The sequence below is a fragment of the Mustelus asterias genome, chromosome 10 (genome assembly GCF_964213995.1).
Source record: "Mustelus asterias chromosome 10, sMusAst1.hap1.1, whole genome shotgun sequence".
Taxonomy (NCBI): Eukaryota; Metazoa; Chordata; class Chondrichthyes; order Carcharhiniformes; family Triakidae; genus Mustelus; species Mustelus asterias.
Window position 1 is genome coordinate 82,861,667 of NC_135810.1, and position 27,328 is coordinate 82,888,994.

General features: G+C 40.9%; 1 protein-coding gene across 1 annotated transcript; it reads right to left on the minus strand.

Moving 5' to 3' along the window:
• On the minus strand, positions 1-27,328 carry LOC144499459 (solute carrier family 35 member F2-like). Its single transcript, XM_078221446.1, has 8 exons — positions 27,289-27,328; positions 23,613-23,807; positions 23,377-23,504; positions 19,883-20,042; positions 13,963-14,119; positions 12,654-12,706; positions 7,348-7,502; positions 1-216 (listed from the first exon to the last, which is right to left on the minus strand). Exons 1-8 carry the CDS (start codon positions 27,326-27,328, stop codon positions 1-3), a joined length of 1,104 nt encoding a protein of 367 aa, XP_078077572.1.

Here is a 27,328-nt window from a genome sequence, read left to right on the forward strand (position 1 = left end):
TTACAGCTGTACAGCTGTCACCACAGGGTAGTCACTAGAGATAATGTGGATAGTAGGTTCTTGCGTATTGATGTAATTTACTCGAACAAGGTTATCTAATCCACTGGACGCAGTTTGATGCTGAACCAGATCTTCAGCTGTGTGTGATGGAGTGGAATTATAGAGAATAAATCCAATCATAATGATCACAAACGCCAGGATGTACAATGCTGAAAACTAATAACAAGGAAAGAATTGAAGGCACAACTATTCAAAGATTTTTCAAAAGTTTCATATTAATTCAGTATAAGTGAAGCATAATGACTTAAAACTCTCAACTACCTCAAACTATTTTTCAATCTGTTAGCAAAGAGATGCAAATCTGAATTCCCTGTATCTGATAATCACTGAAATAAGAGGCATGTCAAAGCTTTTTGTCTTACACTCATCAGGGCATTTGCAAGAATACTACTTGTAAAAGGAACAACAATTTATACTTTATGAGAAGAGAGTGCTGATTGGTTGGCAAATGGACTCTGATTGGCTGAGGTGTTGTCATGGAGAATGGACAAGTTCACTGCTGACTGGCAGTTAAGTGCCTAGTTATGTTTAAATTCAAACCAGGCAGGTTGACTCTGATTGGTCAAAGCATTGTCTTGATGAATAAATCAGAGAATGGCTGTCACCTGTTTTGTTCAGTTGAAATAGGCGCAATGTGTGTCCATGTTCTTTCTGTCTGCAACGAACAGGGGTTTGTGTCTTAATATATGTAGCATCTAGCACATAGTGTGTCACACTGCAAACCCGACTGATAATCTTAAATTGGTTGTGAGCGAAACACCAAAATGGTGTTCGCTATTAACAGGATGCTGCTGTTAAGCTAAAAAGACGTTCTGCCATCACAAATGAGTAATGTGATATATGAATTTCAGTGCCAGAGTAATGCTAGGTACGTAAACATAAGTTCTGAGAACTGACAGACCATACCAAACAGAATGCACCTTCGAATGCTCTCATCAAGGTACTAACCGTACCCAAGCAGCCCATGCTTGTAAAACTCAAACACAGTGTCCAACATTAGATCTGATTCCATGATTGGACAACGTTTGCTCAACAATTCTGAATGTGTTCAGAATTACACTAACAACCAATTTAGATTATTGGTTAGGCTCGCAGCACTTACGTGTGCTAAAACTTAAATATATTATTACTCCCAGTTCTATTCCTTGCAGACAGAAAGAATATGTACACGCATTTGGGGCAGCACAGTGGCACTGTGGCTAGCACTGCTGCCTCACAGCGCCAGGGACCCAGGTTCAATTCTGGCCTTGGATAACAGTGTGTGTGGAGTTTGCACATTCTCCCCGTGTTTGCATGGGTTTCCTAGGAGTGCTCCAGTTTCCTCCCACAGCCCAAACATGTGCAGGTTAGGTGGATTGGTAAATGTGCAGTGCTATGGTGATAGGGTGGAGGGCAGTTCCCAAATAAGATGCTGTTTCAGAGAGTCGGTGCAGACTCAATGGGTCGAATGGCCTCCTTCTGCACTGTATGGATTCTATGATTGCAACTGAACAAAATTGGTGACAGCATTCTTTAGTTCACTCCCCAGGGCATCACCTTGCCAATCAGAGTCAACCTGCCTGGTTTGAATTTAAACAAAGCTTTGCAGTTAACTGTCAGTCGTCAGTTAACTAGTGCATTCTACGTGGCATCGCTACTACCAATCAGAGTCCTTTTGCCACCCAATCAGCACTCTCTTCTCATGAAGTATAAATTATTATTCCCTTTACATTTGGTATGCTTGTGAAATTGTCCTGATGAGTGCAGGATGAAAAGTTTCGACATGTGTCTTTTTTCAGTGATACTCAAATTGTGTACCACCCAAACAGCAATTCCTCTATCTGAATTCCAAAACCAATATGAAATAAGTTTTTCTCCACATGGGCTCAAATCGAATTTCTTAAATCTATAAATTTATTTATTTGCAGTTTGTGGTCTGAGGTATCTTTCAGCATATGATTTTTTTAATATAGGTACAAGAGAACGATTAATTATAAGTGTTTGATTTGGTGATTATTGTGCAATACCATCCACCCACAGATGAACACAGCTGGGAACTGTTCATAGAATTACCCTTTATCTGTGATCTTAAAAAAAAGATACAAAAGAGAACATAAATGTTAACCGTTCATTTTAGTTGACTGGTTGATGTAAGAGTAGCATGTTAGGCCCACAGAAAGTAGCTAATGTTAGTCACAATAGTGACTCAATATTTTTCTTTTGGTTTCCATAGCATCCTCCTACACACTGCTATTGGGAGACACTAACCTTTGCACCATTCTGTAATTATCCAACCAAGAAAATAGCCTGAAAGCTGTTACTGGAGACTTACGAACTTGCAATGTTGTGCTTTGTAATATGTAATTTCCAATACTATTGCCAATTGGGCCTAGGAACAACTGCATGCCATGGTGTGATTTGAACCAAGGTCCCCAAAGCATTACCATAGGTCTCTGGATTACTAGTCCAGTGACAATATCTTTGCACCACCACCTCCCCCGAATATGTATGAATTTAAATGTCACTGATCAAATGATCACTTATTAAAGCCAACCTCTTAAAAAAAATATTTTTGTCTCTCTTTGCTTACCCTCTGGTTTTTCTCTGCTTTTGCTTTCCCAATCTATTGCAAGTGATGCTCCCTCCATTACTATTCATGAGCCAGCAGTGGTAAACTCTTGAGAGTGAACCAGAGATGACTACCAGGAAGATACCTACTCTATATTTAGCACTGCTCCAATTCAGCACAGTCATAATCAGGAAATCAGCAGATGGAGTGTTCAGTTGTTCCGCGACACAGTATATTCAAAATGCCTCATTGCCTAGTGCCTTGCTTGTTGCTTTGCTAAGTATTCCCTGGGTACATGTTATTTTAAGTGTCTGAAATGTCAGATGGTAGACTGACAATTTAAATAATGCCAATTTAAGCAAAACCTTGGAGGGACGAGCTTCAGGTGCTCTGAAGAGGTTATTGTCAATAGATTGCAAGTTGATGAGCTGTTGTGGCTGATGGAATGGATTCCCAGAGTACAGGAAATCCAAATTTACTGATTTAAATTTCAAATTGAGATCATTTGGTTTCTCCTGAAGGAGGTAATAACTGTTGTTCAAAAAGAGTGAAAAGGATAACTCGAGTTACTATTGACCACACAATGTAATATCTGGGGTTCTCTTTAGATCTGTAATTTGAGTTAAAATGGATGAGGAAATTAGAAATACAAGGGTTAATTCAAAGACAGTCGACAGGTTTGTTAATGAAAACTCATGGTGGGTGACCTTTTGAAACATACATTGATTGACTAAATGGAAAGAGTGCATGTGTGGATTTTCAAAAGGCATTTAAGAAGCTGTCTCACAGGAATCTTAGTGTAAAAATTCAGGTCTATGGTAAAAGAGGAAACATTAGTTGGCAGACAAGAAACAAATCGATAAGGTAAATAGGTGTGGCTCAAATTGGAGAAAGGTTGGAAGGGTCAGTGCAGGGCTACCTTTTGTTCTCAGTATGTGCAGATGGCTTAGACCTGGATACAGGGAATAATTGCTGATGGAGGAGGTTTGGTTGACAACAAAGAACAATACAGCACAGGAACAGGCCCTTCGGCCCTCCAAGCCCGTGCCGCTCCCTGGTCCAAACTAGACCATTCTTTTGTTTCCCTCCATTCCCACTCCGTTCATATGGCTGTCTAGATAAGTCTTAAACGTTCCCAGTGTGTCCGCCTCCATCACCTTGCCTGGCAGCGCATTCCAGGCCCCCACCACCCTCTGTGTAAAATATGTCCTTCTGATATCTGTGTTAAACCTCCCCCCCTTCACCTTGAACCTATGACCCCTCGTGAACGTCACCACCGACCTGGGGAAAAGCTTCCCACCGTTCACCCTATCTATGCCTTTCATAATTTTATACACCTCTATTAAGTCTCCCCTCATCCTCCGTCTTTCCAGGGAGAACAACCCCAGTTTACCCAATCTCTCCTCATAACTAAGCCCCTCCATACCAGGCAACCAGGCAACATCCTGGTGAACACAAGCAAAAGTGTTAATGAATTCCATTGACTGGTGAGTGAAATGGTGGTGGGGTGACAACTATTTGAAAAGCATAATTGTGAGATGATGTATTAATGTACAAAACAGGGGAGTGGGACAAGGTAGATTGCTCTTTCAGAGAGCCATTGCAGACTCAATGGGCTGAATGGCCGCCTCCTGCACTGTAAAGATTCTGTATATTTTGAGAGGAATTAGGCAAGCACTGTTTACTTTGGTTGGGGGGGTCAGTTATGAGGAATCATTAGTTTAAAATTATTATTACAGGTGAGGACAGATGTTAGGAGAGATTCCTGCACACAAGGCAATGTCAGAGCATGGATACCTTGGAAATGGAGTGGTTGGGCCAAAGACCATTGTATCTTCTTAGGAAAAAAAATGATAAATATTCATAACAGAGAAAGAAGCAGCATTGTGAGGAGAGTGCAGGACAGTGGATCAGACACAACCGGTGAGGTAGGCTGGTTATTTCTACCAAACTGACCTTCTCTTTCTGTTATGACTCTTCATGTTTTAAGTTCTCTGATGCGTGGTTAAAATTATTAAACCCTATGACTATATCACTGAACTTAGATCATCAAAGGAAGATGTTTCCTGAATACCAATACATGTTATTAGGCAAAGGACATTACCGTGGATTTGAATAAATTACTCCATGCCTACACTAATTAGGTTTGATATCACAGACATGCGAAACTAGAAAACTAATGCAAACTGACATTGTCCCAAAAATTGCGGATGGAACTCCCAAAAAATTGACAGCTTGAAAGGAACTGAGTATAGGCCAATGGCCGATACAATTAAAAAGTTAGACTGATTGCAGCAGGACAAGGTTTATCATAGACTAAGCTGCAGGCATGCAAAATATCCCATCCCTTTTATTGTAAGTACTGAAAGTTTACATTTTATGTAGGCATGCTTCCCAGTACATTTAGATTTTTAAACATCTGATGTTGCGCATCTATTGATATTTCGGAGGTTACTGTGAAACTGAATCTCAGTATAATTGCTTTAAATTACAAGTACAATGAGCCTGATTTTACCATTTTCATTCTAAGTGCTGAATCTGGGCGCAATTCAGATCCGACTTGGAAATCTGCTTCCAGGCGCCCTGATACGCACTTAGCCTGAAAATAAATCGCAGGTCTGAATCACGCTGTGGGTGGGGCTTAGCGCGCCCGAAACGATTGGAGCTCTGAACTGCGCATGCGCAGTTAGAAAAAAATAATTTGAAAAAGCGCGCCTGTGTCAGATTGCTCCCGGGCCACAAAAAGTGGAGAAAGCGGCCCGGGAGCGAAAAGCGGTAGCGATGGTCCCCACAGACATCACTGTCCCCCTTATCCATTCCCCCCCCCCCCCCGCTACCCAGACCAATTGCCACACCCTGCCCTCTTCCCCCCCACCGATCGCCCGCAGAGTGGCAGCGGTCCCCCCCCGTATCCCCCCCAGAGATCCATCTGGCTTCCCCCTCACCCTCCCCCCCCCCCCACCAGTGAGCGATCGTGCCTCCCCCCTCACCCACCCCCCCACCAGAGATGCATCTTACCCGCCTCCCTCCTCCCCCCCCAAAACCAGAGAACGATCTGGCCTCACTCCACCCCCCACCCCCGAGAAAATGATCTGGTCTCCCCCCCTCCCCCAGAGAATGATGTGGCTTCATACCCACGCGCCACCCCCCCCCTCCCCCCCCACTGAGAATGATCTGGCCTCACTCCCCCCCTCTCCCAAGAATGATCTGGCCTCACTCCCCTCTCTCCGCCCCCCCCCCCCCCCCCCCCCCCCCCAAGAGGTACATCTGACCCACCTCCTCCTCCCTCCCCCACCTCACTAGAGAATGATCAGACCTGCCTCCCTCCCCCCGCCCCCCCAACCAGACAACGATCTGCCTTCCCCCCCCCCCCCCCCCACCAGACAACGATCGGGCCTCCCTCCTCCCTCCCCCCCCCTCACCCGAGAATGATCTGACCTGCCTCTCCCCCCCCCCCCCCCCCCCCCCCCCCGCCCCCCGCCACTACCATCACCATCGATCTGAGTCAGGGAGCCGTTGGAAGCGCTGAAATTACCTCTTCAGCAGATGGAGCGCCCAACTCAGACTTTTATTCAGCAGGTCCATTTTGGCGCAATTTTGGATTGGCGAACGCGGCGGTAAAGGGGGAAATGCTGATAAAGTTGGGCGGGCTGTTCATTAATTCAATTTACATGCATGCAAATACATTTAAATCGCTGTTGCGCCCGTTTCGTGCACGAATCGAATCGCGACCATTCCTGGGCGTCAGTAAAGTGGCCATCTGCGCGGATGCGGGCGCGGATCGCGTTAACGGCCTCACACCCAATTTTACCATGTTTTTGCTCCCGAAAATGGATGCGACGCAATGGTGAAATCGGGCCCAATGTATCATAATTCCAACTCTTGTTTCTGAACTTTGTTATTCCACAAACACAGTACCAGTGATGATGAAATAATGCCAGCTCATACAGTCACTGAGGAGAACATTTTTGAGCAAAACAGCATTGAAGGAAATAAACTTCATAACCACTCTCGAAAATTCCTTTTGAGGAAAATAAAAAAAAAGAAGCTGCATTTTATCAGCTTATTTGTTACTTAGACCTTCTTTAAGAAGTCGCACAACACCAGGTTAATGGTCATTGTTACCATTATACCTTCTTTGCACGGTGGTGGGTGCATGGGTGGGATGGTAAAGCCTCAATGAACAAATCTGTAAGTGGAACGCGCAGAAACTAACAACGCACCAGAAATTACTGGTAAAAAGAGACATTTTTATCTTGTCCTCATTCGGACAGATGCAAAAATGCCAAATTTCAAAGGAAGTAACAATTTATTCCACATAAAAAAGAATGCTGATTGGTTGGCAAAGTCAATTTTGGTTGGTTGAGGTGTTGCCATGGAGAATGTATTAGGGAACTGTTTCCCCCCAGGCTCCTGTTTAATTCAAAGAAGGTGCAAAGCCTGGGCATGTTCCTTTTGCCTGCAGAGGACAGGTCCTTGCAGAAAAGTGCAAAAGCTCACAGAAGAAGTTATCAATGGATCTGCTAGTGGCCAGCTAAGATCAATCAAAACATTGGAACGGGTAGCCTCCGAGCACAACTGACACATATCTGAGAAAGACCAATTCAAGAGGATCTCCAAGGTACGAATAACAGAGGAATATGTAATACAACCAAAATGAAAGAAAATTCAATGCAGAATATCCTCCTAAGTCCACCAATGAATTTACTGATTGAGTTGCATTTTGGATGATTACTTACCTTGTAATGGAACAGGAAAATCCCTAGGAAGAGGCTGTAGAAGTCGGCAGTCAGGATTGCAAGATTGACCGAGGTGGCATTGCTGAGCTTAATCACAACTGGCAGGAAACTATACCAGCCAAACATGCAAACAGCAAATGCAGTGAACAATAGTACTGTAAAGGGAAAGAGGATATTGAAATCGAATCTTGAAACTGTCATAATGATATATCTTGTGTAGTCAGACTAGATGCAATCATGTAACAGTTTTTTGATAGATTCTTTCCCAATTTTCCACGTTCTTCCTCATTTCAAAACAACCATTAATGTGTTCTCTTATTAGCAAAGTTGGTGAGAGTCTGTGTAGTCATTACAGTTTCAATCAGATGATATGATTATCCAATGGTTCAAATTGAAATGACTCAATATTATAGCAGTCTTCATACCATGACAAAATACTGCTGGCCTTGTAGGGAAAGTACAAAACACTTTTAACACCAATTTTTGCATATCACATTAAAAAATTTAGTTGTGATTTCAGACAGTTAATGGTCAAAACGAGAGAATCCAACCATCTCCCCATGACAGTCAATGGCATTACCATCACTGCATCCCCCACTATCAACATCCTGGGGGTTACCATTTACCAGAAATTGAACTGGCCAAGCCATATAAATACTGTGGCTACAAAAACAGGCAGAGGCTGAGGAATTTGCAGACAGTCACACCTCCTAATTCCACAAAGCCCTGTGCACCATCTACAATTAGGCATAAGTCAGGAATGTGATGAATTACTGTCCACATGCCTGGTTGAATGCAGTTCCAACAACACTCAAGAAGCTTGACACCAGTACAGTACAAAGTAGCCCCCTTTGATTGGGACCCCATCCATCACCTTCAACATCCACTCCCTCCAGCTACTGTTGCACAGTGGCAGCAATGTGTACCATCAACACTGCAGCAACTTTCCAAGGCTCCTTTGACAGCATTTTGTAAACCTGCAATCTCTACCACCTAGAAGGACAAGGGCAGCAACTGCATGGGAACACCACCACCAGCAAGTTTCCCTCCAAATCACACACCATGGAAATATATTGCCATTCCTTCACTGTCGTTGGGTCAAAATCCTGGAGCTTCCTCTCTAATGGCACTGTGGGTGTACCTACACCATGAGCAGAAGCAGTTCAATAAGGCAGGTCACCACCATCTTCTCATGGGCATTTAGGGATAGGCGATAAAAATGCTGGCTGAGCCAGCGATGCCACATCGCACGAAAGAATAAAAATAAAGGACATCTTGGGCAATATGCTGTGAATTTCCAATTTGTCAGTAGATAAGGCTCATAAAATTACCATTGTTATGCATTACATTTGCCAATGCAAAACACCACGTTTAGGGTTTCTCGTATTGATTTTTCAGCCATTATCCCCTTACTGCTCCACCAAAGGAAGCATCAAGATCAAACAGTGCATTTTTACTTCCATGGTACCTGGTGTTCTATTTATATTTAATGCTACTTTCCAGACAATTTTTAGACTCAACAAATTCAATCAATTAAACTTATCTTTTGCATTACAAATGCCATGCTACCCCACATAAGTAGATCATCTTGCTTGACAGGATGAATTCAACTTTCATCCAATATTTATAACCTCTTAATCCTTGAAGATTTCTCTTTTAAATATCTGACTGGCTTTGGTTCTGTGTTCACAGCAAAAAAGGCTTGCCAAACACCCTAACCAGTGTATGAATCAATAAATGTGGGATGGTTAGCTATTAATGAGACAAGTTATCAAATTGATTGTTGTTTACAAGCTGCCAACAGGGAATATGACACATCAGGAATCTAAATGTTGTTACTCAAGTACAACAGTCACTTCTCCAAAATAAGAACCAATTGTTTTGAGAATGTTGATCACAGGCAGGTGACAAGTAGAAATTTCTTCTTGCAGAGGGTGGTGAATCTCTGGAATCCTCCGCCCCAAAGGGTGGTTAGAGCTTCATTATTAAAAGTATTCAAAGTGGAGGTGGATAAATATTTGAGAGATTGAGGAATAGAGGGCTGTGGGGAAATGGTGCAGAAAAGGAGTTGAGGCCAACATAGATCAGCCATGATCATATTGAATGGCGGGGCAGGCTTGAAGGGCTGGGAAGCCCACTCTTGCTTCTATTTCTTGTGTGTTCTTGTAACAATTAGCTGGTAGAAGGTAAAAAGTGATTGAAGGACATGCATCCCATTTAGTTCTTGAACTGGGTCAAGAAACAGTTCTGTCCTGTCATACAAGGCTTCCAATTCTATGAAATCTGCCCTTTCTTTATTATGGAATGAACCCCAATCTGAAATCTAACCACATACTTTTGAATTTCATGGTCCAAGGATGTCTGGTGACTTTTGGATCTCTCTAATGACTGGGGAAATTGTGTATAATCCAGTGATGGGAAAATCACATTGTTGGCCTGTTTTGTCAGGCAAATGTCCTTAACTTGATAATTCCTAGAACATATATGTCTCCGTGGTTGCATCCATATTGCTACTGATGGTATTGCTCTACTTGGAGTTCTCAACAAAAAACATTTATTTCATGCATCTTGACACTTAGGGAAGCAGCAGTATCCCTTAAAGTGTTTGTTGCTGTCATACTAGAAGTGTCATACTACAGTCCAAAGATGTGCGGGTTAGGCTGATTGGCCATGCTAAAAATTGCCCTTAGTGGCCTGAGATGCGTAAGTTAGAAGGATTAGTGGGTAAATATATGGGGATATGGGTGGGATTGTGGTCGGTGCAGATTCGATGGGCCGAATGGCCTCTTTCTGTACTGTGGGGATTCTATGATTCTATGGGACGTTGGAGACACCCTAATTGAGCTGTACAAATTCATGGAATTTGTTGTGATAATGACATTATAGCAGGATAAGTAACGGTGATCTTGGTAGGAACTTTACACTCTGATTCCATTTGGCAGAAACACACTCTGCCTACTCTAGGCAAAGGGTTTTATGAACATATGAATTAGAAGCAGATCCAGGCCTTTTAGCCACCCGAGCCTGCTCCATCATTCAGTAAGGTCATGGCTGATTTGTTTGTGTTTTGAGTTCCACGTTCCCACCTGCCCCAATAACCTTTGCTTCCTTTGCCTAACAAAATCTGCCTTCCTCTGCCTTAGAAATATTAAATGACCCCACTTCCACTGCCATCTGAGGCAGAGAGTTCCAAACTCGCACAATCCTCTGAGAGAATGAAATTCTCCTCATCTCTGTCCTATAAAGGTAACTCCTAATTTTAAAAGTGTTCCCTAGTTCCAGACTCACCCACAAGAGGAACTATCCTTTTCACGTCCACCTTGTCAAGACCATTCAGGAACTTATATACTTCAATCAAGTCACCCTTCACTCTTCTAAATTCCAGTGGAAACAAGTCCAGCCTGTCCAACCTATCCTCATAAGACACCCTGCTTATTGCAGATATCAAGCTAGTAAACCTCCTCTGAATCACCTCCAGCACATTTACATCCTTCCTTAAATAGAGAACTAAATTGCACATAGTATTCGACACCAATGCTGTGTATAGCTGATAACTGAAGCATAACATCCTTTCTTTTATATTCAATTCCACTTGTAATAAAGGATAGCATTTAATTAGCCTTCTTGATTACATGCTATACCTGCATACTTGAGATTTAATCTCTCTAAAGGACATTAGTAAACCAGATGGATTTCATGGGTCATCATTAGACTTAATTCCAGATATGTATTGAATTCAGATTTCACTATCTGCTATGGTGGGATTTAAATATGGGCCGTTGGATTACTAGTCCAGTGACAATATCACTACGCCATCAACCTCCCCTAGAGAAATATATTTCTATTATTCTGATTATTCTATGTGCCTTAAATATCTGCCACAACTTCTCCATTGATCTTACAGTAACCCAGTTCACTTCAGCTAGCTCAGCTTTCGTGTTCATATAGTTGCCCTTTCATTTAAAATACTAGTCTCGGACCCACTCTTCTTCTTGGATGTAAAATTCAATCATATTGTGGTTGCTGTTACATAGGGTTATCTTTACTCTGAGATCATGAATTAATCCTATCACATTACATAATACCAAAGTTGGTTCCAGAATGGGCTGTTCTAAGAAACAATCTCAAAAGCATTCTATGAACTCATCATCCAGACTACTACTATCTGATTCTTCCGGTTTATACGTAGATTAAAGTCGGCCATGATTATTGCCATCCCTTTATCACAAGTACTCAATATTTCTTCTTATATACTTTGTCCTACATTGTGGTTACTGTTAGGGACCGGTAGACCATTCCCACTTGTGACTTCTTTCCTCTGCTCTTCCTCATCGCCACCCAAAGAAATTCTACACCCTGATCTCCTGAATCAAGGTCATCTCTAACAATGCCATCCTGGATCAACACTGCCATCCCTGCCACTGCCATCCCTACATCTTCACCCAGCTTCCTATTCTTCTTGAATGTCACATACTCCTCAGTATTTGGGATCCAAATCTCGTTATCCTGCAGCCACGTCTCTGGCTATCAGATCATATTTATTTACCTCAATTTGTGCTTTCAATTTGTTTACTTTGTTATGAATGCTACACGCGTTCAGATACAAAGCAAAAACAGAAAATGCTGAAAAATCTCAGCAGGTCTGACAGCATCTGTGGAGAGAGAATAGAGCCAACATTTCAAGTCTAGATGACCCTTTGTCATCTAGACTCGAAACGTTGGCTCTATTCTCTCCCCACAGATGCTGTCAGACCTGCTGAGATTTTCCAGCATTTTCTGTTTTTGTGTTTCAGATTCCAGTATCCACACTATTTTGCTTTTATTTCAGATACAAAGCCTTTGGTTTTGTCGTTTTATTATATTTGTAACATCAAGTCTTGATTGTTGTTGCATTCATTTCCACATTTTGCTGGTTTTTCCTTAATTGTTTTCAAATTCCACCAAGGTCTCAGCCCTCCCTACCTCTGGGACCACCTCCAGCTCTACAAGCCTTAAAGATCTCTGCATTCCTCCAATTCTGGCTTCTTGCTCATCCCTGATTTTAATCACTCCAACATTGGCAGACACACCTTCAGCTGCCTTGGCCTTAAGGTCTAGCTTTACCTCCCAAAACTTTTCCATCTCTCTACCTTTAACATCCTCATTAAAACTTTTTCTCTCAGACAAGCTTTTGATCCTCTATCCTGATATCTTTTTGTGGCTCAGTGTCAAAAAATGTTTTGTGTTGATCCTAAGTGCGTTGGGACCTTTAACTGTATTAAAAGCACTACATAATTGTAAGCTGTTGTTGTTGAATTGATGCTTACCGACTTGCCAGTTCCAATTAATGTTTGCAATTGCATTATGTTCCAGGATGCTTCTACAACAGAAGAAAATAAAAAGTCTGAATTTTAAGATTAATACTAAGGATACAAGATCATTCATAGCACTTTTTTCACAATACAATCTGTTTCATTCTCTTTTTCCTGCCATATTCTTGATTATTTCTTTCCATACCTTCTCTATTGATTTTATTCCATTCATGGTAATGGTAGCATGTTATTACAGTTTTAAAGTGAATCGCTGGGCGGCATGGTGGCACACTGGTTAGCACTGCTGCCTCACAGCTCCAGGGACCCGGGTTTGATACCCTATGGAAGAAATAAGGTGCCTTTTTGGATAGTCAAAGATAGACATGAATGTGTGCAAAAAATAAACTAATTGGAACTGTCAACTGGCAATAAATGTTGGCCTAGCCAGCGATGCACACATCCCATAAATGGATAAAGAAAAGGTTCACTGGAACTGACAAAGGGGATTGTCTAAGGGAATGTTAAACTGTCAAGGAATTTAAATTTCAAATTTTGTCTGCTGTTTAAAAAAAATCAATTTTCATTCTGTCCACTAACATCAGCCTGAGGGTTAGAGCTGCATGCCTGATTTCACAACCTATAATTTTCACAGTGGGGTGCCTGTCAGTTTACAGTTTGATTAATAGTGTTTATAAAGTCTTGGAAGTGGGAATATGTATATAATTGTTTGTTGTTACAAGGGACTAAGTGCTTAAGGAAGTTAAATGTAGTGAACTGTGTGGTTTTATATGAGAGTTTTTAAAATAGTGAGTTCACCAATCGACATTTAAGGACTTCATTTAATCTGAACAAGGTTCCTGAAGTCTGCCCATAGTAAAGTTGTAATGGATGCTGTAAGAACACAGCGTGATGGCTGGGGGGTGGGGGGGTGCATGGGTGGGCATGAGTTGGCACTAATTTGGCATGGGGCTATGGACTGCAATGGTGGCAGGTGGAGGGGCATAGGTTGGCATAAAGGGTATGAAGGGCCATGGGGGTGAGTAGGGGCATGAAGTGGCATGAATTAGGATAGGTAAGGAATGGGGATTATGTGGGCGGGGGGGGGAGTGGGAGTGTGAGGGGTGAGTGCTGGAGAACTGTTTTTTTTTCACAGCCGGGACAAAGTCCCACAGCAACGAGGCGGTCCTTTCCTTCCAGCACTCCCTCCCGACCCGGCAACCTCTTGTGCTACCTCTGCACAGAGTCCCCAGTTCCCCATACCACCCCCTCCCCAATTTCGACACAAATCAGAAAGTAACAATATAGAAAAAAATCATTGCCTTACAACTGTATACCGCTAAAGAAGGTTGCAAATAAGCCGAGCATTCCCAGGAACTCTTCTCTGCTAAAGTTTTTCACAATGAATTCTTCACACACATTAGAAACTCCATAAAGTATAGCACCTCCCAGGACAAAAAGGTCCCCCAGCAACTTGTTGTTACCTATTTAAAAATAAAACGCCAAATCCACTTAAGAAAAATTCAAAGCATCAATAACATTACTTTTCTTAATAATTATGAACTGTACTTTGAGAATACACAGCAACTTTCTTATTTGAGCAAATAAAAATATTTGAAGCATGTTGGTAAATAGATAGCACAAATATCCATAGAAAGTAATTGATTCAGCATCAATCAACCAGCACTTTTGGAAAGAAGCTGATTCACAACCTGGTAAGAAGTGGTATTGAAGCGTATAGGGACATTCATTACACTATCAGAGAAATCAGAGGAGGAAACTAATGTTCCCTGAAGAATGAAAGGCAAGTTTATGATAATACAATGACACACTAACACTGGATGCACTATATTTGATTTGCTAAATGGTTATTTTGTGCTCTAGATTTCTTATATTACCAAGATATGAAAGGGATCAGGAAACAGCATGTAGTCTGTCCTTTTCCCAGCATCGTGTGACAACTTACATCTTGGTACGTCTCCTGCTCTGACTAAGACCGCAAGAAACTGCAAGGCGTCGTGAACGTAGCACAGTCCATCACACAAACCAACCTCCACTGACTCTGTCTACACTTCCCGCTGCTTCAGAAAAGCAACCAGCATAATTAAGGACCCCACGCACCCCAGACAAACTCTCTTCCACCTCCTTCCGTCAAGAAAAAGATACAAAAGTCCGAGAAGATGTACCAACTGATTCATGAACAGTTTCTTCCCTGCTGCTGTCAGACTTTCGAATGGACCCAAATAAGCACCAGTTACCTTGATTTACTCCCAAGGTAAGATACCCAAAGGACCAGCTATTTGTTGATGGAATCTTCCCAGCCTGGCTTGTTTGAACAAGAGGGAAGATTGGAAGATTGGTTCCCAAGACATCAACATTGCTCTCTGCAGTCATGGTTAGTAACACTTGCAAGAACTAAATGCAGAACTAAACTTAGCTATGATAAGGCTACTATGTCGAACATGTGGTATTAGAACAAAGTATCTTAGAGCTGAGCTTTAGGTGCATGAGTAGATCATGGTCACTTTGTAGTGTTAGATGTCACCTTGCAGTAGTATTAAATGATCCAAGATCTTTTTGCAAACTGTATACTACACAACATTTCCACCTAAAATGCCTTGTTAAACTGAAAGAGAAGGGATAATCACAAGCCAGGCCAGATAAGGACATTGCAATGACCTTAAAATAAGCATTCAAGGAAGAAACATTCACCTAATTCCCAGATTTAACAATATATTACTGCATATCTATGTTAGTCACTGAGGATTACTTCTAACTTCCCCCATGAATACATTTACAAGACATATCAATCTTAGAGTTATTTACTTCTACTGGGACCACAGTATACCACAGACATCTGGAGAATTCTCCTCAGCTCCAGCTAATCCCAGAGGTAAGACTTTTATTTACCCTCTTGGCTATGGATATCTTAGTCCCTGTTTGCTCTGGTTACTTTTCCAATACTTCCACGCTAAGCTACTGGTTGCTTTTTTTGTCATAAAACTCTACGGCGATCACTGTAGATTCTGTCACTAGTTTCAAACTAGACAACCTTCCATCTTACATTCCCTCACAAAATTCAAACTGAGTTAAGTCTCACCCATGTTCCACATGGTGAATGCTGAAGTTAGTTTTTTACTCTGCTGGCTGTGCCTAGCTAACTATCATTTACTTAGGCAATCTTAGAGTGAACTGCAAACCACACCAGGTCCAAACTGGGAAATTGGATGACTCTGCATCCCTTTATCTAGCCTCAACTGCCTTACAATTTGCTCAGCAGCTTTAGTTTCCAAATTTCAGGTTCAGTTTTATTTTGGAAACAGGAAAAGTTTCCGTTCTATGATTCCCTTTACTGTTTCCATTTTCAGTTTCTGCTTTAGTTAGGTCATGCATTGTTTAACTTTCTCCACCTGTTGTTTTATAGCTCTATATCTCCTATTCTGACTTTTGAGTGTAATAACCTCTCAGTTTATTCATTCTGCATTTTCTATGGTTAAAATTTTAATTCTTAAAACTACAAGTTATACTCTAAAATTAAAAGATATATTCTGAAACAGATGAACCATGAACTAGATGTTTGCAATAACAGCCACCATCTTTTCCAGACATGGTTCTCCTATGGGGAGAGGGGTGGTTGTGGGTGGTGCGGTGTGCAGTGCCCTGGACTGCTGAGCAGAGCAACCCTTCTTTGATGCACTTCTTACAACATTTCTCATTATGAAAACCATACAATCTTTTATCAAATATAACTTCATCACTACCCAGTTTACATCTCTTTTATCTCAGCATCAGCTGATGTTTTTTTAAATTCCTGTACAGGCGGTCCTCGGACACAATTGGTTCCTGAAAACTCTGGGCAGATTTTGCCAGCCATGCTCACCCCAAAACTGGAAAATCCACCCCGAGGTCAACAGAAGCAATTTTCCCACAAGAACAATGTTATAAATTGGGGATTGGCTCCTGAACCAAGGCCTGATACCCTACTTTCGCCAAAAAAAACCACAGAATTTTGTACTCAATCAGTTATGAAAAGGTACTATAGCAATAAATTAATATTATCAAATATGAATTTTAAGAAAATGTTTGGAAAGACAAAGATTCATTATGTTAAAGTGTCCTGAGTCAGGGAGATGGGCTGCAAAGAACATTGATGCGCACAGGTGAATGTTTGATCTTGTTCACTGGCATGGGCGTCATAATATGTAAATGTTGTAAGTGCTGTTCATCATAACTCAAATGTTGTAAAGTTGAGGACTGCATGTTCTTGCACAGAAGGTATCAGTTAGGGCCAAAATTTTGCATCTGCTCCTTTTGGCTTTCTCTTCAAATCTGATGATAATTTGAAACAAATTGTTCTAACTTTTATGAAGCCACATTTGAAACAGTTTTGGAGTTCTTGGCATCCTACTTCAAGAGGGCATTGGTTTATTACAACTTAAGAAAGCAAGATAAGGTCAAGGATGAGAAAGTAGCCCTATTGCACGCTACCTAGCAGAGAATTCAAGAAAAAAGATTTTGCAATTACTTATGATGGAGTCCTGGGTCAGAATCCCAAATTACATTAGAAAGTCTGACTAGACCCCAACAATTTTTCTATTTTGGCATAAATGTGATGGTGGGAACTTTCATTCAGAAGTAATTCTGCTGACAAATTAGGGATTTTTAAAAAACTTTATTTAACAACACAGTATAACTCTAATAAAGTGAAGTATCTTAACTATTAACAGTTGAACAATAGTTTAAAAAATGAAAAGAAACAACTTTAATTCCTAACTTATCACTGTTTTAGTTCCAAATAAGCAATATTCTCTTCCAAACTTAGAGTTCGACTTTAAATACAGTTAGCAACCATAAATATATTTGCTATAATGAGTGTAAACAGAAACACTCTGAATTTTATACTCAGTTATATAACGGTAATATAGCAATAAATTAATATCATCAAATATTATCTCAGAGATTTTGTGGAGCGAGAGCAGCTTGTTGATAACCTCTGACTTCAAATTGAAGCTCAACCAGAACTGAAAGCTGTTTTCTCTCTGCTATATCCCTAGCTCCTCCCATTAACTACATTATCACATGACCCTGTCAATCAACCTAATCAAAACCCCAGCGTAAATCTTCATCCAGAAACAATAATCCATTAGCTCTCTCCTAAGTAAACACTACATGGCTAAAATGAGTAATTATCCTGCTCTCCCAGCATCTGAGCTGCATTCCAACCAGATATACTGACTGCCTGTAGAAAAAAGCTGAATTTTAAAACATTCCTCTTAAACATAAAATATATCTATAGCATACTATTATCACACTTAGCATCTTATCAGATTTCAGAAATACCCTCAAACCGTTCCCATACATTAATTACTTTGAAATGCTGCGCCTGCAGTTTTGTTAAGATGAAAATGGTAGCAGTTTTGTGCACAACAAACATGTTGAAACACTAGCCAATATCCACCATATGTGATCCCCGCTGGTGTGGACCTCCACCGGCAGGGTCAGAAACTTTAGCGAGCCTGGACAATTGCGTCCCAAGTTTGATAAATAGATGGAAATATGTATTTCCATTTTGTAATCAGCCTCACACTGTTCTCCGGCATGAGGGTGATTATGTCCCAAAAAATGGCCCGGGAAGGTCGCAACCAGCCAGACGCCAGTTGCGATTTCAGTTTTAGACTTCCCACTGACATTTCCCAGCCCGCTACACTACTCGAGCAACGCAGCGAGCCAGGAAAATCTGCCCATTGAGTCCAGCTTTGTTCAGCGGGTCTTGAGTCTTTGGAAAAGTTTCAAAGGCACTAATTCCCAGGATAAATTATCTTAATTTTCGATATAAGCTTGTAGAGTTGGGATTCTATACTTTAGAGAAGCATTGACTTAAAGGTGACCTTATCGAGTTTAGTTAAGTGAGATAGGGGTAGATTGTGGCCAGGATTTTTAGGATGGCCAAGGCTCCTTTAACACCTTCCCAATCACCTCTATCACCAGAAAGACAAGGGAAGCAGATGCATAGAACACCACTACCTGTAAATGCCCTTCCAAGCTACACACCATCCTGACTTAGAACTATATCACTGTTTCTTCACTGTCACAGAAACAAAGTCCTGGAATTTCCTTCTCGGCAGCACTGTGGCATTTGGTAAGGTGCCACATCAAAGATTACTACACAAAATTAAGAACTCATGGTGTCAGGGTAATATATTAGCATAGATAATAGAAAGCAGAGGGACAGATAGGTATTTTTCGGGTCGGCAAACTGTTACTAGTGGCTGCAGGGATCAGTGCTTGGACCTCAACTATTTATAATCTGTATCAATATTATTCAGTATCCTGGTAACTTCCTTATTTACTGTATCTTTGGAAATGCTTTCTTCCTTGGTAAGCACTGATGCAAAGTATTTATTTGGTACCTCAAATGTGCCTTCTGCCTTCACCAATTGTTCTGCATTTTGGTCCCTAACTGGCCCCACTGCTCCTCCAACAACCCTTACACAGTTGATATACCTCTGACAACTTTGGACTCCCTTTTATGTTAACCATCAATCTGTTCTCATATTATCCCTTTGCGTCTCTTATTTCCCTTTTCACTTCTCCTTTGTATTTGATTCTCTCTTGTGTAATAAAGCTGGCATCTGTCAGGTGCTCCAAAGAGCAGTTGAGATCAACTCACACAGAATGATGCCAATTCACTAAATTCTTTCAAGTGAAAGCAGGACTTATTTATTTATGAATGGCGATCCCCTTTCATAAAAGGTAGGTATTGGTCGGAGAGGAATTTTCCAGAATTTTTATCCCTCAAATTGACCTGGGATTTTATTTATTTTTGGATGGGGTGGCATGTATGTATTGTAATACCCAGGGTGACATAATTGTGTAGAACAGGCGAGATAGACCAAACCGTCAATTCCTGTGTGTCATTGTATGTGAATACTCCTCTTGATATACTGGACAGCAATTAGCTGAGGTTAAAATAGTGGTGATACCAATGTGTGGATATTACGGAATTTAGTTTTGGAATTTAGGAAAAAATGTGCAGAGGTTTCTCTCAGGAGAGCAATGGAGTGGAGTAGCTAATTCGCACTCAGGTAGATTATACACAGCAGCACTATGTTAATGTGTTGAATATCCCTTTTCTCACTTTATGTTTTGTTTACTTTCTAGGGCTCATACAAAACTGTTCAACACAGTTCAAAAACATTTCATACAATTCCAGGTGCAGTCAGGCCTCCTGCACCAATGGGTCTTACCTAATTCTTGGTGGTTTGCTGCCAGGACATCTGCACCAACCATAATCCCAACGCCCACCAAACACATTAAAACAGCCACAAAGTGGATGATTCTGTATCTTGAACGTAAGACAAACCATGAGAGGAACATCACCACTGGAATGACAAAGCAATCGAGGAGCTGAAAGTGCACAACAAACACATGTTAACAAGTAATTCATTATATTTACCTACAGAAAGACTGAGCTGGAAGTTCAGCTCTGTGGCTTCATGGTTTGGGCACAACAGATGCTGTTTTGTGTCCAAAATGGTGCCCATGCCACAGAGAAACCAACGCTAAGCAAGCAACAGGAAACAAAAGAAAAATTAGTGTGCACCTTCATCACCGCCGTCCCCATTCTGGAGAACTCAAACCTCACTCACAACTGCATTTTCTAAGCCCCCTGTCCATGTAATCTCCTATTGACCCCAACCACAACCTCCAAGCATCCTCCAAAAACACCCCCAACCCCACAACAATACTGAAGACGCTACGATATCCTTTGCTGATGCAACAGTCCCGCACAAGGCCTACAGAAATAGTGCAGAACCCCAGGAGATTTTGTCTTGACCTCCTAGCATCATCCCACCCCCTCCCTAATTGTACTTGAGCCCCAGTCTGACCACTGTGATTGTACCCAATCACTTACCTGAACAATGACTTGAACTGATGCCAGCTCCCACCGTTGTGCTTTTGGCATTGTAATAAGTTCCAGAGCCCAAAGTCCCAGGTTCCTAACACATCCAGAACCAAGTATGGGCTGTTAGTTCTGTGGGTGTGAGGCACCCAAAAATAGGCACTTCTGAATTTCTGGCCCAGTGCATTTTAATCTATTTATCTCTCTAGTACCTATTGAGTCTGTTAGAAATTTTCACATTAATATTAAATTTGAACCAATGGCAGGAATTATTATTTGTACACTTTGGCACCGGGAAGCACAAAATTTCTCCATCTTGTTTCACAGACTCGATCATTTGAAATTCAATGACGAGTGTAGAATTTAAAGTTTGTTTATTCCCTATTTCAGGCCTTTCCTTTCAGGCCTTTCCCGGGAGCTGCATGTATGTTTAACAGTTTTCCCATCAGATTTACTTGGTGGAAATGCTAGCTAACATAAGCCATTTCTCTGTTGTGATTCATTCTGGTGTTTTCGGCTTTCCATTAGTGTAAGGACTTGCAGAAGGAGAGACAGACTCAGGACAATTACCACCATTCCTGCTATTTGACTCTTTTAGATCTTGGGGGCAATAGTTTACAAAGTTGGCTCCCACTGTCCAATATAGCGAGAGTAATGAGGCAGGACCTGGTCAGCTATTTACAAGCATGCCTTGGAAATAACAACAACTTATATTTGAATAGTGCCTGTAACACATTTAAATGACCCAAGGTGTTTAAAAGCGAGCATTATAAAACAAAATATGACACCAAACCAAATGAGGAGATTGTAGGTCAGATGACCAATAGCTTGCTCAAAGAGGTAGGTAAATGAGAAATAGGAAATAGATAGTAAATAATAGGAAGGAAAAGGGCACGGAACAATCGAGAATAAAAATACTTAATTGGAGGAGGTCCAATTTCCATGGAGTGACGACAGATCTGGTGCTGGCAAATCAAAGATTGGCAGGCAAAGCAGTAATGCATCAGCTTTTAAAGGGGAGATAGTTCAGGTATAGTAAAAGTACATTTCCCAGAGGGGGAAAGGTAAGGCAACAAATAAAGCAGAAAAAAGGATGCATGTGACAGGGGTCAGGTCAATAATAAATTAGAACTAATTTGCATAAAGAAGGTCCAGAGGGAAAGTGAAAAATTACTAAGAGAAACAGAGAGAGAATATGAAACATGTGGCAGCCAACATATAAGGGAATCGAAAAGCCCTCCATTGGCACAAATTGGGCCCATTATTTTTTAGTAGTGGTGAACAGTGTTTTTAGACTGGAGGGAATTATGCAGTGGATCAGTGCTAGGACTACCACTCTTGATATATATTAATAATCTTGACATGGGTATGGGCAAAACTTGATGGCACAAAACTTCGAATTGTCAACTGTGAAGAGGTTAGTGATGGACTTCAAGAGGATATAGACAGGCTGGTTGAATGGGCAGGCAAGTGGAAGTAAACTAAATATAATGCAGAGAAATCTGACAGGATACATGTTGGTAGCAAGGAAGAGGATAGGCATTAAAAATAATGGGCCCAATTTGAAAGGGGTCACAGGAACAGAGACTCTAGGGTTTGGAGTGTGGGGATGGGATGTGGTGTGGTGCTAAATGTGCACAAATCATTGAAGATGGCAGGGCAGCTTGAGAAAGCAGTTAAAATGTCAGGTTGACAGTGCGAGCCTGTGTCAGGGGACAGTGCCAAGGAATGTTCATCTCCTCCCCCCCCCCAGGGTTATACTTACCATGGCCCCTTTAGCGATATCCCCTCGACTGAATCCTGTTTTTAAATATCTGGAGTAAACCTCGCCAATGTGAGGTAAGGTTTGAACATTCGGTTGTGGGGGGTGGAATCATGTGGCAGAGTGGCCCGTTAATAATATCAAAATGTAGTCAATTTAATTTAAACAATGTCACCAGCAAGGGACGGGGAAAATCGGGGAAACAAGATCCCACCACCAAGAATCTTGTTTCCCAAGTGTTGTGGGATTTTGCACCTGCGTCACCATTTACACTTGCAGCAGATGTAGGCACAAAATCGGCCCCAGTGATTCTAATTATTGGTTTAATTTATACCTGCACCACATAATAGGGTATTCAGCCAAGCAAGGGAGATAAGTCTCACAGTCAACCCCTGCTCAGTATCGGGGCTACTGATCTCAGTACTCCATGGTAAAAAGGGGAAAATACGCTGAGATCCCCAGTCCTGATTTTTGTCTAATAATCCTTCTGGGCACTGGGTTTTTTTTATTAATTTGTGAGACATGGGCATTGTTGTCTGGCCAGCATTTATTGTCTATCCCTCGTTGCCCTTGGAGGGCAGTCAAGAGTCAACTACAGTGATGTGGCTCTGGAGTCACAAATAGGCCAGATCAGGTAAGGATGGCAGATTTCCTTCCCTAAAAGACACTAGTGAACCAGATGGGTTTTTCTGACAATCAACAATGGTGTCAAGGTCATCAGTAGATTCTTAATTCCAGATATTTTTTAATTGGATTCAAATTCCACCATCTACCATGACGGGATTTGAACCCAGGTCCCCAGAACATTAGCTGAGTTTCTGGATTAATAGTCTAGCGATGATACCACTAGGTCATCGGCTCCCCTGAAGGTGAGGACAGGATGAATCTGCTTACTGCCTAGAAAGGAATCAGATGGATGCTGTGATTCATGGAGCCAGACCTGACCAGAACTCAGCTTTCAGGAAAAAAAGTGGAAGCTGGGGGATTAATTATTTATTAAACTCCACCCACCTGTGCATGGGGAAATACAGGATATGACAACTGTAGTAATCAGGTTCATAAGGTTGAACACATACCTGAACACTTGTTAATGTTGTATACTGGTAAGCTTTGACTACCAGATAATTAGCTTCAACATCAATTAACCCCAGCAGAAGATATTTCCACCATTTTGTCTTCAGTATTTGTAGTAAATTGTCATTGCCTGATTAAAAGTAAAATTAAATGAGCACTTTAGCAATTTTGGGACTGCAATTATATTCTGCTGGTTCAGAACATTTCAAACATATTCTTCTTTTTGTTCACTACATACCCTGCCTGAACATCAACATCCCCGTGTAAACCAGGAACAATAGAACGTAGTTGATAAAACCCTGAAGCACTGGGGTGTTCACACCAAAGTCATCCGCCAGATATTGGCTACTGATTGCAGTTCCACATAACAATATGGATAATCCTTGACCAAGAAGTAGTATCCTTAGAAGACTCCTGAAATTGACCAAGAATTCTAGTTAGTTCACAAATATTGCCATCTTGGAGATAGTTTGAAAAACTGAGCGTTAAAGAGAAATACCTAACAATGAAACCCAACAAGTATAAGTCACCAATTTGAAAGAAGGAATTAAATAAACTTAAAGGTTACAAAAATAGTTTTTCTGATTAGAGTTTGGAAATGTCTCCAAATTGACTTTTCTTGGCTCCTCCCAAGGAAGTGTTAAGAATTCAGCTGATGGAAAACGTTGGGTTATTCCAAATCCCAGAAGGGAAACTTGAAACAACTGGCCTCAGATTTATTTTGCAATTTGCTACAATGTGAAGAAGGGTCTGAAGTCCAGAGAATGATGTCCCAAACATTTTGTGACAATTTTAAGTAAAATACAGGTTTATTAAAAGCAATAAAATAGGCAAAAATAAAATCTCCGTTCACAGCAGCGGGACTGGAGAATCCCAGCTGCAGGTGAGGTCAGAGAATTCTGGCCTTTAGTTTCTGTTCCCCGTTGTTACCAGCTTGCCTTGGGTAAGCCTCTATTTGCAGTGTTGCTCAGCTCATCAATATATCAAAAGTTTAAAGTTTATTTATTAGTCACAGGTAAGGCTTACATTAACACTGCAATGAAGTTACTGTGAAATTCCCCTAGTCGCCACAATCCGGCGCCTGTTCGGGTCAATGCACCTAACCAGCACGTCTTTCAGAATGTGGGGGGAAACCGGAGCACCCAGAGGAAACCCAGGCAGACACAGGGAGAACGTGCAAACTCCACACAGGCAGTGACCCACGCCAAGAATCGAACCCGGGTCCCTGGCACTGTGAAGCAGCAGTGCTAACCACTGTGCTATCGTGCCGCCCATCTGTGCTACAGTGCCGCCCATCTGTGCTACCGTGCCACCCATCTTTGCTACTGTGCCACCCATACACTAAGAACACCATAACCAAAATATCCCTGCCTTTAAGCAGCTTACATTTTCCAATAGTTTGTTAAAGTATGTAACCAGCAGAGAATGTTCCAATTTATTGAATTTGCTGGATATTTTCACATCATCACAATTTCCCTGACAATATTCTTTCACTTTAAAAAAAAGCAGACTGGACTTATTTATTTTGTACTTTTTGATATTTATATATTTAATTCAATAATGAATTGTTGGTGTTTTGACATTTGACAGATAATGTCATAACTTGAATAGATAACTACTTGTTTAATTCGTAGAAATGGACAATTCAGATGTTTTCTATGGAGAAGACAAGCTGAGAGGAGCTTTAATAGAGGTATTCAAAATCATGAGAGTCTAAAACGTTTATTTATTAGTTGTATGTAGACTTACATTAACACTGCAATAAAGTTACTGTGAAAATCCTCTAGACAGAGTAGATAAGGAGAAATTCTTGCCAGTCATGAAAGGATTAGGAACGAAAGGGCACAGAGTTAAAGTAATTGATAAAAGGTGCAGAACTGACATGAGGAAAAGTTTTTTCATGCAACAATTGGTAAAGGTCTGGAATGCGCACCCTTAGAGAATGGTGGAGGTAGGTTCAATCGAGCTGAAAAGGAATAATATGCAGGGTGTAAAGAAAGATGTTTTTAATATTTTGGGGCTTTTATTGTATTTTACTGTGAAACAGGGTGCGTGTGTGTATGTATGTATGTATGTATAGCTGAGGACAATGAAATCAAGATGTAAAAGCAAACAGGTACTAAAATAGAGATGCTGAGATCTTAGGGAGTGGCAATGTGAGACCTCCAGGAGTGTGGCTATGTGCTGGAAAAAGAACTGTGAAGAGGTTCCAGCCAACCCAAAAAAAGTGTCTGTTTTTTCAGAACACAGGACTTTGTTTTAAAGTTGCTTGAATTTCCACAGTAGAGAGGCCACGTGATGCACCATCTTTACTGCAACAGTGGATTTGCCTTGTGGTATTATTAATGGTTTTATTTGATTTGTCGCGTATTAGTATCCAATTGAAAGTATTGTTTCTTGCGCACTATACAGACAAAGCATATCGCTCATAGAGAAGTAAAGGAGAGGATGCAGAATGTAGTGTTACAGTCATAGCCAGGGTGTTGGGAAAGATCAACTTAAGGCGAGATAGGTCCATTCAAAGGTCTGATGGCAACGGAAGAAACTGTTGTTGAATCGGTTGGTACGTGTCCTCAGACTTTTGTATCTTTTATTTTCTTGCTTTAATAAATGATTAATTTAATGTCTAAAATCCCAAAAGTGTTACTGAAGTTTGTGGCTTCTGAGTCCAGTAAGCTAATCTACTCATCATCAAAATACAAAAAGAAAAGAGTTGTGATATGCAGACTAAGTTTTCCTTTGGGGGTTTGCACAGAAATTAATATCTGCTTGGTCATAACACAGGGTTATGGAGAGAAGGCAGGAGAATGACACTAAGTGAATTGTTCATTTGGACAGTCAGTGTAGATACAACAGGCTGAATGGCATCCTTCTGAACAATTCTATGATTCTGTGAATGAATCTTTCAAGTATTTATTTCTTATATATGTATAATTTTATTTCTGATTTTAAAGACAACTGTGTTATGGTTCAGGTCAGATACTCCACAGTGTTTTATGAAGCCCGTCTGGATCATAAGTTTAGCATCTTGAATTTGGCTAGGATAAGCATGATATGTTTCACCTCAGGTATGATTCAAATAACCCATTAGGGAGCTTTTATCAAACAAAGTTTATTTAAGAATATAGTTAACATGTATGGAAAGAAAATTAGCAATACCTTTTATCAATTACAAACAAAAACAAAACAACCACAATAATGTATAACAAATATATTTAAGGTGTTCCAACCAAAACCAAGCTTCCTTTAGACAAAACTCTTCAAACGGGTTCAACACAGCAAAGTCTAATGCTCACACGATTCTGGAATTGAGTCCTTTGGTTGGATTCTGCAGTTTTCTTAATAGACTCAGAACAGTTTGAAGTCAGAACAGCTTCCCAGAACCCCAGAGAGAGACTCTGATCAAGCCACCATCAGCAGATTTTCTACCCCAGGAAGGCAAGATCTTGTTTTCAGATAACCAGCTGAATTTCCAAATAAAACAGGAAGAGAGAGAAACACTTCTTTCATCTTGCTGTCCCTTCTAAAAAACTAAAACTCAAACTAAACAGCAGCTCAAACTGAAAATGAAAGAGCTCCTGTCACCTGACCTGCAGGCCAGTTTTCTGTCCCATCAATGCAATAAACATCCCGGTAAAAATAAACAAACCCGGTGTAAGCACCAATAAAAGAACATCGCCAGTCAAATCGGTGCCGTAATGACATCAGCTAAGGCTGTGAGCTGAGAAACACTGAAGCTGTGAGAGCTGCAGAGATCATGATTTTAAAAAAACATCTCTTAAAGGTACACTAATGTCACACCTCCCCCCTTAAGAAAAAAAAATGAACAATCAACATTCAAAGATGGTTTCATTTTTCAAACCCTTTCAGTTTAATATTTCAAGTGCACTACAAAAAATATACATACATTTTACCAAAATCAAAACATGTAAACATAATAACAATATAGTTCAT